Consider the following 16,969-nt stretch of genomic DNA (forward strand, 5'->3'; position numbering starts at 1 on the left):
ACAAAATACACAATAATAATAGGATTCGGAAACGAGCTATATATAGCTTATATTAATCCGTTTCCTTGAAATACCAACTCAAGTTAACTATTACATAAATATAGCATGCAATGTTACTATGATATGGAACAAGTATAAACTAAGTAACTATATAACAAAAAAGAAAGGAGAAAAAAAAATCATTTTAAAATAATGAAAATAAATACAACAAAAGAAGAAAAAAAAGTAAAAAAAAGAAAAAAGAAAACTACACCGAAATACTACACACATGTTTAGATGAAATGCAACTTAGTGAGAATAGTGAATAACAATTTAACTTGTAAATCTCTTGCACTTTAGTAGGAATTTTTGTACTTTTCCAAAAATATCTTTATTTTGGTCTAAATTTAGAGCTTGTGATCCAAATAAAAGTAAATTCGTGTTTAGTGTGACTGGATAATTAATTGAGAAAATAATGTCATTACGCAATTCGTCATATTTTTTACAATGCAATAAGAAATGAGCTGTAGACTCGATCAAACCACACGAGCAGTTTGAAGAATCTACTAGATTTCGCTTGAACAAATGTTCATTTAGAGAACTACTATTCATCCTTAATCTGGCATGTAATACTTGACCCATTCTTGAACCAGTGTAGTAAATATTTGGGCATTTATTATTTGGGTTTTTTATACGACTTTTAAAAATGCTTAAAGACGTAGAATTTCTCGTTTGGTCTGGTAACTTATTCCACAATTTAATAGACGAAGGAAGGAAATAATCGGAGTATAGATTGGTTCTTGTACGAATTTCCGAAGTATTTTGAGTCTGACGAGTTAAATGGTTATGTAAATTAACTATTTGATTTGGTACCAAGTTTTGTAAATAATATGGAGTTTCCTTATTCACCATTTTATAAAACATAGTGAGCTTGTGTTTTTCCCTTCTTTCTGAAAGTGTTTCCCAACCCGTTTCCTTATAAAGCATCTGTATCGAAGTTAATTTATTCCCACCTGTTACAATTCTCATAGCTTCAATTTGAACATTTTCCACTTTATTTATCAAGTATTGTGTTTGATTATCCCAAATGACATCCCCGTACTCTAATATTGGTCGAATGTATGAAAAGTACATTTTTTCTAAAGTGAACCTATTCAGTAACTCGAGTATTTAGACGAACTGTTATCAAGGAATTTTAAACGTACTGTGCACATATAACCATGTTAATAAACTCAGATGTCATTTACAGTTTACTACAAACAATATTATTCGTTACTCTGATAACGATTTCCAGTAATTAAGAATTATAAAACACAGTTATGATGTATTCTAAACGCCTATCATTTAGGAGTAACAGTGAAAACTGTTCCACTCGCAGTAAGCCAAATAGTATGTTAGGGTTGAGTATTAATTTATTTTTATTGTACGTTAAGGCATACAATTGTTCAATACATGTGCATTCCCTCGTATTTGTTTTTAGATATTTGTTTTATTTACGACTTTTAATTATCTGCAATCATGTCGGCAGATGAAATATTTGAACGTACAATTTCTTAACTTTTAATCAACTATAATAATTGTAGTTTTTATAAACCATTGGCCTTCAACTATTCGGCTTTTGGTCGTTCCTGATGAAGGTAGATCCACAAATGCGCTTCGGAGTGCTCAAGTTCTTTACATGTTGTTTATATTAGCGTCACTGATGAGTCTTATTACTATTTAGACTATTTACCGGATTTGTTATCACATAAGTAACAAGACGGGTGCCGCATGTGGAGCAGGATCTGCTTATCCTTCCGGAGCACCTGAGATCACCCCTAGTTTTTTGGTGGGGTTCGTGTTGTTTATTCTTTAGTTTTCTATGTTGTGTCGTGTGTGCTGTTGTTTGTTTGTCTTTTTTCATTTTTAGCCATGGCGTTGTCAGTTTGTTTTAGATTATGAGTTTGACTGTCCCTTTGGTATCTTTCGTCCCTCTTTTATGTAGACGAAACGCGCGTCTGGCGTACTAAACTATAATCCTGGTACCTTTGATAACTATTATCGATTGCATGACGATCATTTATTACGGTACATCATTGATATCAGATCTAAATTTTCTAAGTATCGGTAAAGAATGAACCCATGGTGTGGTAATGAACATTAATTGTGTTAACCTCGAAAGAAGGAATATTGTTGATATATATTTTACACTGCTATAGGCTCTGAATTTAGGAGTAAGATCAAGTACTTGTAGCTTGTACATATCCAGGATAATATTACAAGGCAGAACTTTTAATATACTGCGGCAACTATCACATACATATGCAAGTTAAAAATAATGTGTATGTTATATGTTTTAAAAGCATTAAAAGACCAGCACGCTGAGTTGAAGCATAAAGTTCTATCTTTTAAAATTATTCTGGGTAAAAGTTACTCATACATGTATTTGATTGTATTCTTAAGTTCAACCTCCTACGACCCAAGCTAATACAACGTTCATTGCAACCCCATGGATTCAGTTTTCCAACCATGCCAAGAACTTCTCGCTCAAAACTACTGCGGACCTCCTACGGCACTCATCAGTATTAAAAAATTGATTTCATTCAACAAATAAATTTATAACCTGCATGTACGTGTCGCTAAAAACACGGCTATGATATCAATCATCTGTGGTATTTGCTCCATAGGATGTTTGCATACTTTCAACGGAGGGAATTTGGTATGGTACTAATAAACTCATCATAGATACCAGGATTGAAATTTTATATTTACGCCAGACGCGCGTTTCGTCTACAAAAGACTCATCAGTGACGCTCGAAAAAAAACGTTAAAAAGGACAAATAAAGTACAAAGTTGAAGAGCATTGAGGACCACAAATTTCTAAACATTTTGCCAAATACAGCTAAGGGTAATTTATTCCTGAGAAAGAAAAACCATAGTATTTCAAAAATTCAAAGTTTTTTTTAGCAGTAAAGAGACGTATAGATTTGCTTTAACCACGGGAAATAATCATGCTTGAACTTCGTCATTGTACAGGGGATAACTGTACCTTATAATCAGATTGACCTTACAAATTGACAATACGACTTCTACAAATGAAGGCTAAAGATAAGGAGTATGGTCTTTGAATCAGTTAAGGACCCGCGATGTCACCGGTATTGGTCTAGTCTCGATAACGAACTCCATAACCTATCAATATTTTTAGCTTATTTGATTCCCTTCTTATGCTCTGTCGACTTAAAGTGTCAATTCTAAATGGCTTTTTTTGTTTAAATTTCACCTACTAAGTACATCCTCAAATAGTTTTTAAAAAGTGCATTTTTTCAATTAATGCAAAATCTAAAATAAGAAAACGGAATGCTGTTATTTCATGTGATGTTCAATAGATTTAAAACGCCTTTTTTAAAATCATTTATTTTGTACATTTTTGGTAAAAAATAGTTTGATACATTTCGTGCTTTTTTATTCCTAACAAAGAATGATAATAACCATAGCTGTGTTTTGTTCGATTCGTTCCACTTTTCTTCTGTTTAGCACTTTACAGATACCCTTCTCTACGCATCATTTAGTTTTTATCATTTGATGAAAATTTCAAAACATCAAATAAATTTGGAATTTTGATATTTCAAAACTTAAATCAAAATTCCAGAAAGCTAAAAAAAATTAAAATTTAGAGTTGATAAGTGTTAAACGGACCGAAATTGCTATATTATACGTTATATACTTCAGAAATGTATCATGTAAAATATTCATATAATAAAAGACACATTTAAATATCTTGACTTGCCTTATTTGGTACTATTTATTAAAGAGTCACAACCATCACAGTTTACGTTACGACCATCCTCAACATTTTTTTTAGTAAGAACCATCATTCTCGAATTGTGGAATGAATATTTTACGAAAATTGGAATGTTTTTATGTATCAATTTTTTTTTTAAATATCAACACACTGACGATTCGTATGTATGAGACAAGCAGTTTGGATCAAATAAACCTTTTACTGCACGAAAATCGGAAAAGAGAGGCTGAAATCCGGTGTTGTCTCCCATTTTTGTATATCCATAAATTTACGATACGACCATCCACTTACCACAAGTGCACATGAATCTTTAAAAAGATACGAAATTAAATTAAGCAAGCTGCCAGTAAATTAAACATTTATAAAATCTTATACAGAACCCCTCCTTAAACTAAACATTATTTTAAGCTTTTGAATCACTCCGTTTCTCCTCCACTTTTTCAGCTCACCTTATTTATATTATGATAAACTATTAAGAGTAACGTTGATACTTTAATGTCATACTACTTTCTGCTTTAGTATATCAGATATCTATCAAATATAATTGTCTTGAGATTTGATCTGAAAGTCTATGTTTCATGTATTTCTTCTGTTACATATCTTGTCATCGATTTCTGACTTCTTAAGAACTGTGTTTGACTATGTGTTTTGTTGGGTGTTTGTTTAATGTACATTGGTTAGAGGTGTAGTTGGAGGAAAGAGATCTCACAATAAATATGTTTAAAATCGCTTGGCTCTAAATAAATTCTACCCTTTGTTGGTCATGTGTGTTGTTTTTAAATTTTCATTTATTAATATGATTTCGGATAACGTCCAATGCTTAGTTCGTTTCTGTGTGTGTTACATTTTAATGTTGTGTCGTTGTTCTCCTCTTATATCTAATATGCGTTTCCCTCAGTTTTAGTTTGTAACACGGATTTGTTGGGGTTTTTTTTCTATCGATTTATGAGTTTGAATAGCGGTATACTACTGTTACCTTTATTTAGCGTCGCTTCGATTTCAATAAACTAGTATACACGAAAGATATGATATCACAGAAGACACTTTCGCATGGAAACGTTTGTCGTTATATTGTCATGAGTTAAAGAAAATCAAATGTAGATTTATGACATTACTACAAAATCATGAAAGCCTCTATATAAAACAAAGATAAATCACAATGTCATCAATCTCTTCAACTGTGTGTGGTCCAGATATAATGAGTAATGAAATGTAATTGCCTTATGGGTAGCAATATAAATGAACACTTCGTCCCATGATTAAATGAAGATGGGCTAGTCAATTTGTATTGTATGTAAAATTTAAATTTGCAATTGCTTGACATCTTTTTCAAGTTATCTTTCTAAATATAATTTCATATTTAATTTTCGTGGCAATACAACCGAGATATATTCTAAACTCCGCCCTGACTGGGGTCATTGTGATCACATTAACTTGTATAGAAGAGTTAACCATCTTCTTCTACTATGGGTATTATAAAAAAAAACTATCACCATCATTTGGTCACTTTAAGCCATAAAAACACGAAATTGTATCTAAAAAGTCACCTAGTTTTTTTCTTTAACAAATGAAAAAGTTGTATTTTAAAAAGTAAATTTGTATAATCAATGAATATAAGAATATAATTTGAAACATATATGGCACATGACTGATTTTTATTTTGAAGTTAAGTTAATTGAGCAAAATTGACATAACTTACTTTCAATATTTGTTCCTAATATGAAGAAATTATAGGTACCTGTTTTTCATTCAGTTTTTTTAATTCTTCTAATTGTGTAATAAGATTCACCTCTTTACTTCTGCTTTCCCTCAGTAATAACTCTTTCACAAAGGTAATTCTGAAATTAATTGATAGCATTAATTATTATATCCTTACGTATGATTTGAAAGAAAAATGATAATCAATCAAAATTAAGTTTCTGGAAGATACTGAAACAAGTTAAGGTTAAAAGACTAGTCATAGAGAGGCAAAATGTACACAAAAAATCAATCAAAACTCATAAGTCGCAGATTGACCGACAAAATCATGGCAAATAACGAACCACAAGTTGTTAAAAGACAAACAAGTCCAAAAACCACTTCATGAAAAATTTGGACATTCTGATAATTAATGTTCTAGATCGTCAATGGAAATGATTACTGACTTGCTTTACTTTTTTGTGTAATACAGGATTATAAAATAAATTCCTTTTAAAAACGTTCTATATATATATTATTTCAAAATTTTACATAAAATACTCTCACTAAAAAATTTAAAGTTTGGTGACTATGTTGATCGCATCTACCCTATCAAACTTGAAATAAAGTGTTTCACAGATACTTTTTATTGCTATTCAACATTCCAGCAGCGCCTGCAAATGTAGTGAATATTTCTCAGTTGATACGTTGTTTCAATTATTTCATGATTTTTTTATTGAGATTTGCTGCTCACAAGGAAGGTATTAAACAAAGAGTTCCAAATATTAAAGTTAAAATAATCTTTTCGAAAACTTTACGGACGCCTACACGTGTTAATTGACCGTTACAAAAAAAAACTATTTCAGAGATGACGACGGACATGTTCCAATCGTCGTTACCCCAATTCTGCTCTCTTTTTCCATCCGAATGTGACCCATCGAAATAGATTTAGACGGATACCACATGTAAAGTAAGATCTGTTTATCCTTCTAGAGCATCTGAGATCACACTCGGTGTTTTGGTAAGGTTTGTGTTGTTGAGTTATTTATTTTTCATGTTGTGTTTTTAATATACTGTCATTTGTCATTTGGTCTTTTTCTCGTGTTGCTATGGCGTTGTAAGTTTATTTTCTACTGATGAGTTTAAATGCCTATTTGGTATCTTTCGCCTCTCTTTTGAATGTCTTTATACGATAAGTTTTCAGAATCGATTTATTTCAAATTTTTGAGTGATAATCACAAACCTTTTGAGCTTTTCTTCCCCTTCCTTGCATTTTCTTTCTAATTCATTAAATTTCACCTCAAGTTCTCTCTTACCACGATCAATTTTCATTTTCTCATCTGTAATGCTAGCTACCTCGAAGCTTAATGTGTCAACTAAGATTAAAGGAAAATATATATACATACATGTATATCAGAAAACTTATAAAGGGAGCCACTGCTACTTTCGGAATTTTGGGTCCTTAATCCTTTTGAATTTCCAACAGACAGAATTGTATCTTATTCGGCCTTTTTAAAATCATTTTAGTCAATCGTCCCTGATTTACCTTTTAAAGACGAAAAGCGCGTCTAACGCTCATGATTATAATCCTAGTATCTATGATTTTATTTACTAATATGCATAAGTATTTATTGTCAAAATATAATAGTTTTATTTATACTTTTTATTCAAAATACAAAACAATTTGCAAATGAATGTGATGATATACGTTTAATGATTTCGGTCTAGGATTAGAAGGTGGTGCGATAAATTTTTATGGGTATTTATGGGTATTCAAATCGCATATTCATATGAATTTCTTTATAAATATAAAGCGACTAAATATCACATCTTTATTTTGTAGGCATTTATTTTTTGAAGGCATCAACATACATTTTATGCTTTTGATTTTTTTTTTTGCAATCTAACCCTTTCATGTTGTCACCCTTACACTGGCAAAACCGTGTAATTTATAATGTTTTTCAATATTTTGAAGTTGAGACGACTTCTTCTATATCCCTGATAAGGTTCCCCCCATGTATTCTAGTTGAACCGAAATTGGTGCATAGGTTTCATCACAGTTTATTAGTTGCAGCGTTCAAAACTTAAGACTGACTTTAAGTCAATAAACGACATAAATGTAAAAAAATAATGGGAAGGTATTTTCGTACAGAAAACACATACCCTGTATTTCTTTTGTGTTTCTAACATCGTTGTAGAATAACTTCTCTTGATGGAGAAGATAAAATATCAGGTTCTTTGTTCCAGCAATATTTACACTTGTCTTGGTTGTCTCAAGAAAAAGCAACTTATTGTTTTGTTTCTTTGTTATTTCATTAAAGACGTAGCTGTCGCAAAACTGATTTCCATGATGGGGTGATTTAGAAAACCCTGCTGTCAAAAAGTTTTCGTAGACAATTGCTTTTAATGATTCTGTGTCGATTGTTGTTTTACTAAAGAAATAGAAATGAGTACTGTCCACTGTCCAGACTACTGGTAGATGTTCCTTCTGAAGAATTTCGTTGAAAAATTCGGAAGTCTCTTTAGAGTTTAACAGTTTTAGAGTCAGTGGATCAAAGAGTAATTTCTCGTTGAACAAATCTGATAACAACTTGTGTACTTCTTTTTCAGCTTTGTTTATCGTGAGTTCCCTCTCTTTTAAATACACACTTGACGTTTCTTCTTGCAGACGAACGACAACATCTGAGAAAGTCTTACTGAGTGTTTCAGTTATTCCAAAACACTTGACAGCTTTAATTTTCCACTTATCTCCTAGTTTCAAAACTTTGGTGGCAGTAAGACGATTGATCTCGTCAATATGTTTAGTGATCAAAGACTTCATGTGTTCAAATCCTACTATGAATATATTGGTTTCGTCTCGCATAAGGTCAATGCATTTTTCTTTTAATTCCTTTTTGAAAAGCTCCTCTACTAAGCTTGATGTAAACTTTAATCTTTGAATAGGTTTCATAACAATATCATCAGTTTTCCTAGCTAAAGCTCTCTCAATTTCAGTAAATATATGGTCATTTTCTAGTGACTTTACCTTTATTTCTAAAAGTTCTTCGGTCGAGTTTATGCTTTCAACTATTGAACTCTCCAAATTACGAATTATTTTCTGTACTGTTGACAAATGATGTGTAATTAAAAACTGCATTTTTAATGGAATAAGGAATCCTGAAGTGTTGTCCAAAACTTTGTTGTTGGAACATATTTTGATACGAAAGTTCTTCCATGGAGATTTCCAAGTAAAGTAATACTTAGCATCTGTGGAATCTATACAAATAAAGAATCTCGATAAAGTATTCAATGAAAGTCATGCAGAATTTTTTTGAAGTCATTGTTGTAAAAACAAAAGGGGGAGCTACCTACCTTATAAGAAAATAAGAACTTTTGTAAAGATATATGAGTAAGTATTTCCTTTTATTTCATTATCTACTGTTCTGTTTTATTCTGATGATATTTATAGTGTCTTTGTAAACAATAAAGCGTTTAGTACCGAATCGTTTACTGTAACGATAAGCGAAATAACAACCTTTTTGTATAAATGTCGTGCGTCCGATGCGCTTTTCACAGAATTAACTTTATCACAAACGCCCAAAATCTAAACATTTGATTGCCAGGGATTTGTAAATACGAAGCAAAATCGTGAGATTTTAAATCATTATGTTTGATAATGCACATATTACCACGAGCATCACTGAAGAGACATGTATTGTTGGAATGCGCATCTGGTGCAAGAAAATTGAAACCGTTGTTTTTATTACTATCACTGGGTCGATGCCTCTGCTGGTGGACTATTAGTCCCCCAGGGTATCACCAGCCCAGTAGCCAGTACTTCGGTACTGGCATGAAAATACGGATTTGTTTTTTGTGTTATTAAAATTTGCTGTTACAAAATGATAGAAATTATTATAAATTAAGGAATGTATCTCCCTCATGCAAAGCTCTGATTCCTTTCACGGATTTGGCTATACTTTTTTGACCTTTTGGATTATAGCTCTTCATCTTTTATATAAGCTTTGGATTTCAAATATTTTGGCCACGAGCATCACTGAAGAGACATGTATTGTCGAAATGCGCATCTGGTGCAAGAAAATTGATACCGTTGATTTTATTACAGAATAGCGGGTAATTTTGCCGGTGTAAAATCTACGCGATTTACCTTGAATAAGGTATACGATATATTAAGCGGTTATTATTTTTCGCGGATTCAAAACTTTTAACAATACCTTTGCATGTACACTTTTGAATTGGCGGAATTTATTTTGGCGATTTTATTCTATCCGCAAAAATAAGCGAAAATTCACACCCCGCGAAAATTACCCGCTATATGATATATGGTATTGATATTTTTATCAATATACAGTTCTGTAAGGGCATACCTTTTACATTAGTGCATGGAATTTAAATCGGGTGAGCCACTTGTTTTTTCTTTATTAATTCAGGTGACCAGGAACTTTATATCCCTGTAACAATTATTTAATTTCTAAAAATAAAAATCACCTTTTATGATACCGATCTGAGGGATCCATGTTTCCCAATCTGTGCCACATGCATCATTGTCGGTGACAGATCCTGACATTATCTTTGTATGATTGTACTATGTTAAAAGAAGAATAAAGAATCTAATTATTCATAAACTTTTTGGAATTTTCTGTCTCAGCATATTTCCAAATATGCTTTCAAGTTTAGACATCAATCTTTTGAAACAATTTTTTAATGCAACAATTCAAGTGAAATGTGTGGTCTGTTGTAATAAAAGCATTATAATAAAATTATTCTAGTTATACACATTAGCGTCACTGATGAGTCTTATGTAGACGAAACGCGCGTCTGGAGTACTAAATCATTAATCTTTGTACCTTTGATAACTAATTACAAAAAAAACACTTATAGTATTACACACGCTAAAATGAAAATATTCAAATATATTTTAATAGTACCGGCAGCGCATATGTCTGTGTGGTGTTACAACATGATTAACACAGGTTGCTGATAACATGGTTGCCAAACTGATTTTTTATTGTTTGTCGCAATGCAGGTATTCTAAAAAATTGAGAATGGACATGGGGAATGTGTTAAACAGACAATAACCCGACCAATAGCAGAAAACAGCCGTTTACTTGGGGATAATATCGTGATTATCGTGCATAGTCTTATTATAAATAAAAAATATTAAAATCACATGTCATTCTATTAATTGGCTTATTAAGTAGCAAACGTGTTGATTCATTATACATGTAACCCATGTTTTGTTTTTCATGGAGGAAAAATTCCGATATGGACTTTAGTGAAATGTTTGTGACATACAATTTTTTGAAATAGGAAGACTTTAAGAGGAAAATGATGATATGATATAGTTTGATGTAAGAGGATATTATTTGAATAAACAATTTATTAATGGTGGGCTACCCAATAGGAGAGCCCAAGTTATTAAAATGCATATGTGTTGCATTTTCTTGACTAAAACATTATGATTGGTTAAATTTGACAAATTAGAACATAATGTTTAGAAATAACAAACGAAATTACAATATTCCCCATTGTGTACCCAAAATTATTAAAAATTCCCATATCTAAAATGTAGCCGGCAACCAGTTTCGTCATCTTCATATTGTAACTCATATCACCCTACATATATCAACATTTATCAATTGTTTAACTGGAATGTCCATTGATTAATTATGAAAGCATAACCCAAAAAAACTATGTATGGTGATAAACTTAAAACGAAAGCACTTTTTCTCTTTATTCTCTTCGTCCTCAATAGTTACTGTGGTCAGTGTGTTTTTGATAGTTAAAAAAATATATAATGAAATACTAGAAAAACAAAATAACTAAAACAATACTTGTAGAATTTAAAATTCAATAGTACAAACGTTTATTTACCTTATATCGTACATGTCATTAAATGGTGATAATAAATATAGAGTTTTGCTTACAATCTAGTTTTGTTATCTCATCGGTTTAAGATAGATTTTGTGTCATGGGTTTCTTTTCTTTTTAGTATAAATTTTTGTTTGACTTTCATTAAACAAACTATTGTTTTTATCAACTTATTTGCTTCTATTTTAAAGAGATTTTTGGTTAGATGTAATCTTTATATTTGTCAGTCAATGACAATAACAAGATATATATCATTATTTTAAGTGGCATTATATACGATTCGAAAGCATGATGTATGTGTATCTAGTATAGAATACAAGAACCAAATATTTAAAAATAAAAAATTCGCTATAAGCATTCAAAATGGTTAAAATAGGCACCAACTGTTTACTCATGTAAGACAATAGTTCGACCTTATTTAGATTCAAATGAATTCGAGCGTATAATATACCTCAGTTGAAGATTAACTGTATGTTCATGTAATGACAAAAGGGTCAGCTGAAAATGTGAAACAAGGAATTGTGATAAAAAGACCGACGCCACTGAGATTTTTGCAGTTTTTGTTTATTATATTGTATATTATTATAGATAGATTTAAACTGTAAACAGGAATAATGTTCAGCAAAGCCAAATCTACAAATAAGTCAAACAGGACTAACATTTTCAATTACCTTCTAATTGGAGTTATTATCCTTTAAAGACATTTTCTGCACTTTTTTAGTAATCTATGTTAATTTTATTAAAAATCGTCTGGTTTTTTTTAAATTAAACTAAAAAGCAAAATTAAACCAAACTTATACTTTGGATATCTAATGCTATTATATTATGATTTTCAAAAAACACAGTAGATACAGATTAGCGAGAGTCTCTAGTTGTATTTGTATATATCCACAGATATTTCAAGAATTGTAAGAAGTTAAAACTCATATCCATACGAAAACACTGACTATCAAACTGCTGATATGAACGGGATAACATCAGCAGCGGTAGCGTCCGAGTGGATTTAATGTCAGAATATTGTTTTAAATATGTGAAGAATCATATGAACCACAGGTTCTTGTAGTGAGTGATGTTACGTCTTAAATACAGCATGTTAGTTGCTGTTTGCTTTGAACAACCTTTCAGTGATTGCAAGAATTCTAAATTCTGTATAATGTCTATTTTGCGTTGTAAACAGTTATAGGGTTTCAATGACGAAAAAAACATACTGTATAGCTGGTTTGCACCGAAATTTAAAAAATGTGAATTAATTCAATTGGTAAGTTTTTTTTATTTAAGTTATTGTCCATGATTGTCTTTTTCCTACAAAGATTCGAGAGATTGATATCCCGGGGGTTTTTGTTAAAGGATTATTCCCTAGGTGAGATCAGTAAACAAACTTGCCATAACAGGGTAAAAAGGCGTATATTGTCAAACAAAAAATGCAAAGTACTCGTGTGCACACAGTTCAAATACTATTTGGTGAAGCATAACAGTTTGAATGAAATACATTAAGCGAGATTCGCAAATGGGGAAAAATCCCCAAAACACCCACCCCTAATTCATACCAAAAATCCCCTCACACCCATTCCCTAATAGTAATATTATGGAAGTTACCTAATGACAATGGAAGGAATTAAAAACAAGTGTTAGTAGTTAATTCTAAATTTATTACTATTGATTTCACGTACTATAGTGTTTGGATTGACCTGCGGAACATTGTCAGTGACATTTGATTATCGACTTGTATTTTTTGTTCTTTTGTATTGAACGATTAAAAGAATAACTAGAGAATCCAATGATTAAGTTGTATTATAAATAAATTAGAGTATGTATTTAATAGTTTTAAAACAAGCTTACAACTTTTTCAATTTATGGTAATTTGTGAAAAGTTTATACCCACGGTTAGGGGTGTGTTTGTCATCAGCACACATATTTAAGCCAGACAGATTTTTGACCTGCCACTCCAAAGTTAGGAGTCTGTATTCAGTGGTTGTCGTTTGTTGTAGTGGTGAACATAAATCGGTACGTTAGTTTTTTTTTTAATTGTTTTATATTTGTCATTTCGAAGTTTTTGATAGCTTACAATGCGGTATTGGTTTGGCTCATTGGTGTAGGTCACATGGTGACTATATCATTAGGTGTCTGGTGGAGAGATGTTCTCCTTGGCAATCATATCACATCTTCGTATTTTTACATTGTTTGTGATAATGTTTCCTCTTTTATAGTATAAATCAATATTGCTGCTCTCATAGAGTAAATATCAAATGGAAATTGTATGATTTTCGTTTCAAATTGACATATTCTCAACATCAAAGTAAAACGATGCATTTGTTTTGACCTTTTAAAGTAACGACATAGGACAGATACTATCCAATAAGCACACATTTGTTCAAATTTATGAAAATTTTGTAGTTGATATTCTTTCTGAAATGTATTGACTCGGGTGCAACTGGTGATTCTTATAAAGACAATACGTGAGTATGGTGTACTGAATTATAAGCCTGTTATCTTTGAAGATTTTATACAGCAATTGATACACGACTGTTTTCTGTCAATTGGAAAATTGCTATTCACTAAATGTTGAAACGATTCGAAACTTTGCCTCTTATTTGAACATCTATAGTTATTATTTACAAAACATTTGAACTTAGACTTAGACTTGCCAGCTGTTATGATTTGAGCAAGACTGAATAGTTTTTGGTGCATGATAAACTTGTCATGAGTACTGAATTGTAAGCCTAGTATACAAGGTGAGATATTGCATGATCAACGTCTATTAAGTTTGTAAGGGTGATGGAACACTTTATGCATTATAGTTGCTCCCCTTTTACAAGGGAATTACCAAACTACTTTTGCTAAACGTTTATTATAATATTTTACTAAAATGGCTTACTTTGAGAGCTGACAAACTTGCAGATAAGGGAACTATTTCAAAGTCTTTTAAGACTTAGATAATTAAGAATTAAATGGGGTTTTTTTCTGTTTCAAAACATTACACTTTCCTAATAATTGTTGGGTGTTTTTCGTTGCAATAGAAAAAAAATAATAAACCAACAATAGTTGAGATGTGTAGCTATGGTGACAAATATATTGTACTGAATTGGTTGATATGGACAATATGCAGATTTGAATTCATTCGAGGTCAAAAGATGAAACTATATTCTCATTTTATTGAATATAAACTTATTAATAAAAAAAGATGTTTTAAAAGGACAAGTACAAATGTAAATAAATTGATTGATTGTTTTTTGGTGTTGAACGTCACTTTAAGAACTTTTAACTATTTCGCACGGGCCATTTATATATTGGTGTAGGAAGCTGGAAGAATTGTTTTATTAAACTTTGTGGAAGTAATGCACCTTGTCGTATTGCTTATTATATAATTAACGTATTTTATTGCATGTCATATACTGTATTTGTTGAATTTCTCACATAGTAATAATATGATTTATGAACTTCCATTATGGTTTTTTATTATTACTTCCTTCACCGGAGGCCAATAAAAGTAACAACGAGTATCCTGACAAGAAAACCCCGGAACTTTACAATATAAACCAAAACCACTGAACCATGAAAATGAGGTCAAGGTCAGATGACACCTGCCAGCTAGACATATACACCTTACAATCATTCCAAACACTAAATATAGTAGATCTACTGTATACAGTATAAGAATAAATTGCTTCGATGAGCGCAGCTGGATACGATCCCAGATGTTCAACCCTGACACAATATTCGCGCTTGATACATGTCTGAATTTGGATTGTAATTTTAAAAATATTTGACACATAACAAGTTTCTGACACAATACCTACCTTAAATACAGTGTATCCACTGCTCAGCTGGTTCTATCATCAGGTGGATGCTCGCCTCGACTGGTTCGGTGCTGTCCACGACAATCGCAAGGAGTGCGCCGACTGAGTTGATCAGTCTCAGCCAGGAACCAGCTAGCTCTTCCACTGCTTTTCTCTCTTCCTCCATACTCAACCAGAGGCTTCCTCTGCCTGTTTCCCAACTTTTCCAACCAAGCTGCTTCTTACTGGTCCAGTTAGTCCTAGGGATCCCAAGGTTCTTCACGATGTTTGAGAAACAAAGCCCTCTACAGCCTACCTCCACTTGAAAATACCGTGTCCTCCAATTCTTCTCTTGGATGTCTGTTACCAATTCCTGGTACTAGGCAAGCTTTCTCTCATGGGCTTCTTCCAGTCTTATTTCCCATAGCACTGTCAGTTCTACAAGAATGACATGTCTGCTGATTCTAGACCACAGCGCAAAGTTTAATCGGAGGGTTGTTGTTATAATCTCTCTTGGGAAGGTGGTCTTTCCCGCAACGTCGGCTTGCATCTCCCAGTCATTTGCTGTTGCTAGAATACCACTGGCTTTGCTGTATGTGTTTTTTGATGACTCCGCTTCCTTTGATGAAGTTGATGAACTTTGGCCCTTCTCAATCTTAGTTTTCTTCCTTCTCTGTGTGTCCAAGACTGCTGCTATTTCTCGAAGTACTTGATCATGACGTCATGTGTATCTACCATCCTTCAAAGCTGTCCTGTAAGACGACAAAACATGTTCTGGGTTTGTTGGCTTACCGCACAACTTACAACTAGGGTCTTCACTCAGTTTCCACATTGTAAGGTTTGTGGGTGTTGGTAGTACGTCGTATACTGATCTTAGTAAGAAGCTTCTCTTCTGGCCGTCCATTCTCCACATCTCATGCCAACTGATCTTTCTTTTTTACCTTGCCATTTCCCATTTCATATATTGCCCTTGTTGTTTCATACTGACGGCTTTTACTTGTAGATCTTCTTCTTTTCCACGACGAACTTCTTGCTGAACAAGTTCCCTTCTATGTCTTGTATCTGCTGACTGCCATAATGGTTGATGAATGTTGCCAAAACCAAGTCGCCCTAATGTTACCACTCCCACTATGTCTCTATGTCTTAATAAACTCTCTGCATCTTCAATGGCGCTCTTGGCCACCCATTTCCTTCCTGTTCTCACATCAACATTTGCCTCTTTCACCTTGTCATCTTTACTCTCTCTTAACAATATAACTCGTCTGGTTTCGGTGACTTTAAACGTAATAGAAGACATTGGTAGTGGTAGTTGAAGTTTTGAACTGGTGCTGTACAAACCAATGCTGCTTAAACTCTTTGGAACCCCAAGCCATTTGCGTAAGTGTCTGTTGAACATCCTTTCTAAACTTTCAACCTTGGTTAGAGGTACTTCGTACATCAACAGAGGCCATGTTATCCTTGGTAATATTCCATGCTGGTAGCACCACGCTTTGTACTTCCCAGGTAAACAAAACTTGTCAATAATGTCCATCCAGTTTCCTGCCTGTGATACCATCTCATCTACGCTTTCTCTGTCGTTCAAATAGTCTCAAAACCACTTGCCCAAGCGTTTGACCGGTTTCTCCATGATTGTTGCAATGATGTCACCTCCAATCCCGATCTTTCCGTCTTGCACATTTCCTTTCTTTAATACCAGACTCCTTGACTTTGGTGGCTTGCACTTCATACGGTGCCCAGTCTATAAGCTCACCTAGATCTTGTAGCATCCACTTGCATTCCAGAACTGACTGTGCTGTTATTGTCATGTCATCAATTAATGTTCGTTTGCTCATCTTATCTGCTGATTTTGTTTGGCATATTCATTGCTGCTGAGAATAAAACTACTGAT

The 16,969-nt window shown here is 32.6% G+C and overlaps 1 protein-coding gene across 1 annotated transcript in view; it reads right to left on the minus strand.

Annotated features, from left to right (window-relative positions):
* The window catches only part of LOC139520557 (protein mono-ADP-ribosyltransferase PARP14-like), a 36,253-nt gene extending 26,238 nt beyond the window's left edge, over positions 1 to 10,015 (minus strand). Inside the window, exons 1-4 of the mRNA XM_071313329.1 lie at positions 9,923 to 10,015; positions 7,601 to 8,692; positions 6,681 to 6,813; positions 5,499 to 5,598 (exon numbers count right to left, since the gene is read on the minus strand). Coding sequence (XP_071169430.1) covers positions 5,499 to 5,598; positions 6,681 to 6,813; positions 7,601 to 8,692; positions 9,923 to 10,001 — 1,404 coding nt within the window. The 5' untranslated portion in view covers positions 10,002 to 10,015. The remainder of the gene's footprint in view (positions 1 to 5,498; positions 5,599 to 6,680; positions 6,814 to 7,600; positions 8,693 to 9,922) is intronic.
* Positions 10,016 to 16,969: the final 6,954 nt, after the last annotated feature.

Source organism: Mytilus edulis, chromosome 4 (genome assembly GCF_963676685.1).
Source record: "Mytilus edulis chromosome 4, xbMytEdul2.2, whole genome shotgun sequence".
In the NCBI taxonomy this organism is placed as follows: Eukaryota; Metazoa; Mollusca; class Bivalvia; order Mytilida; family Mytilidae; genus Mytilus; species Mytilus edulis.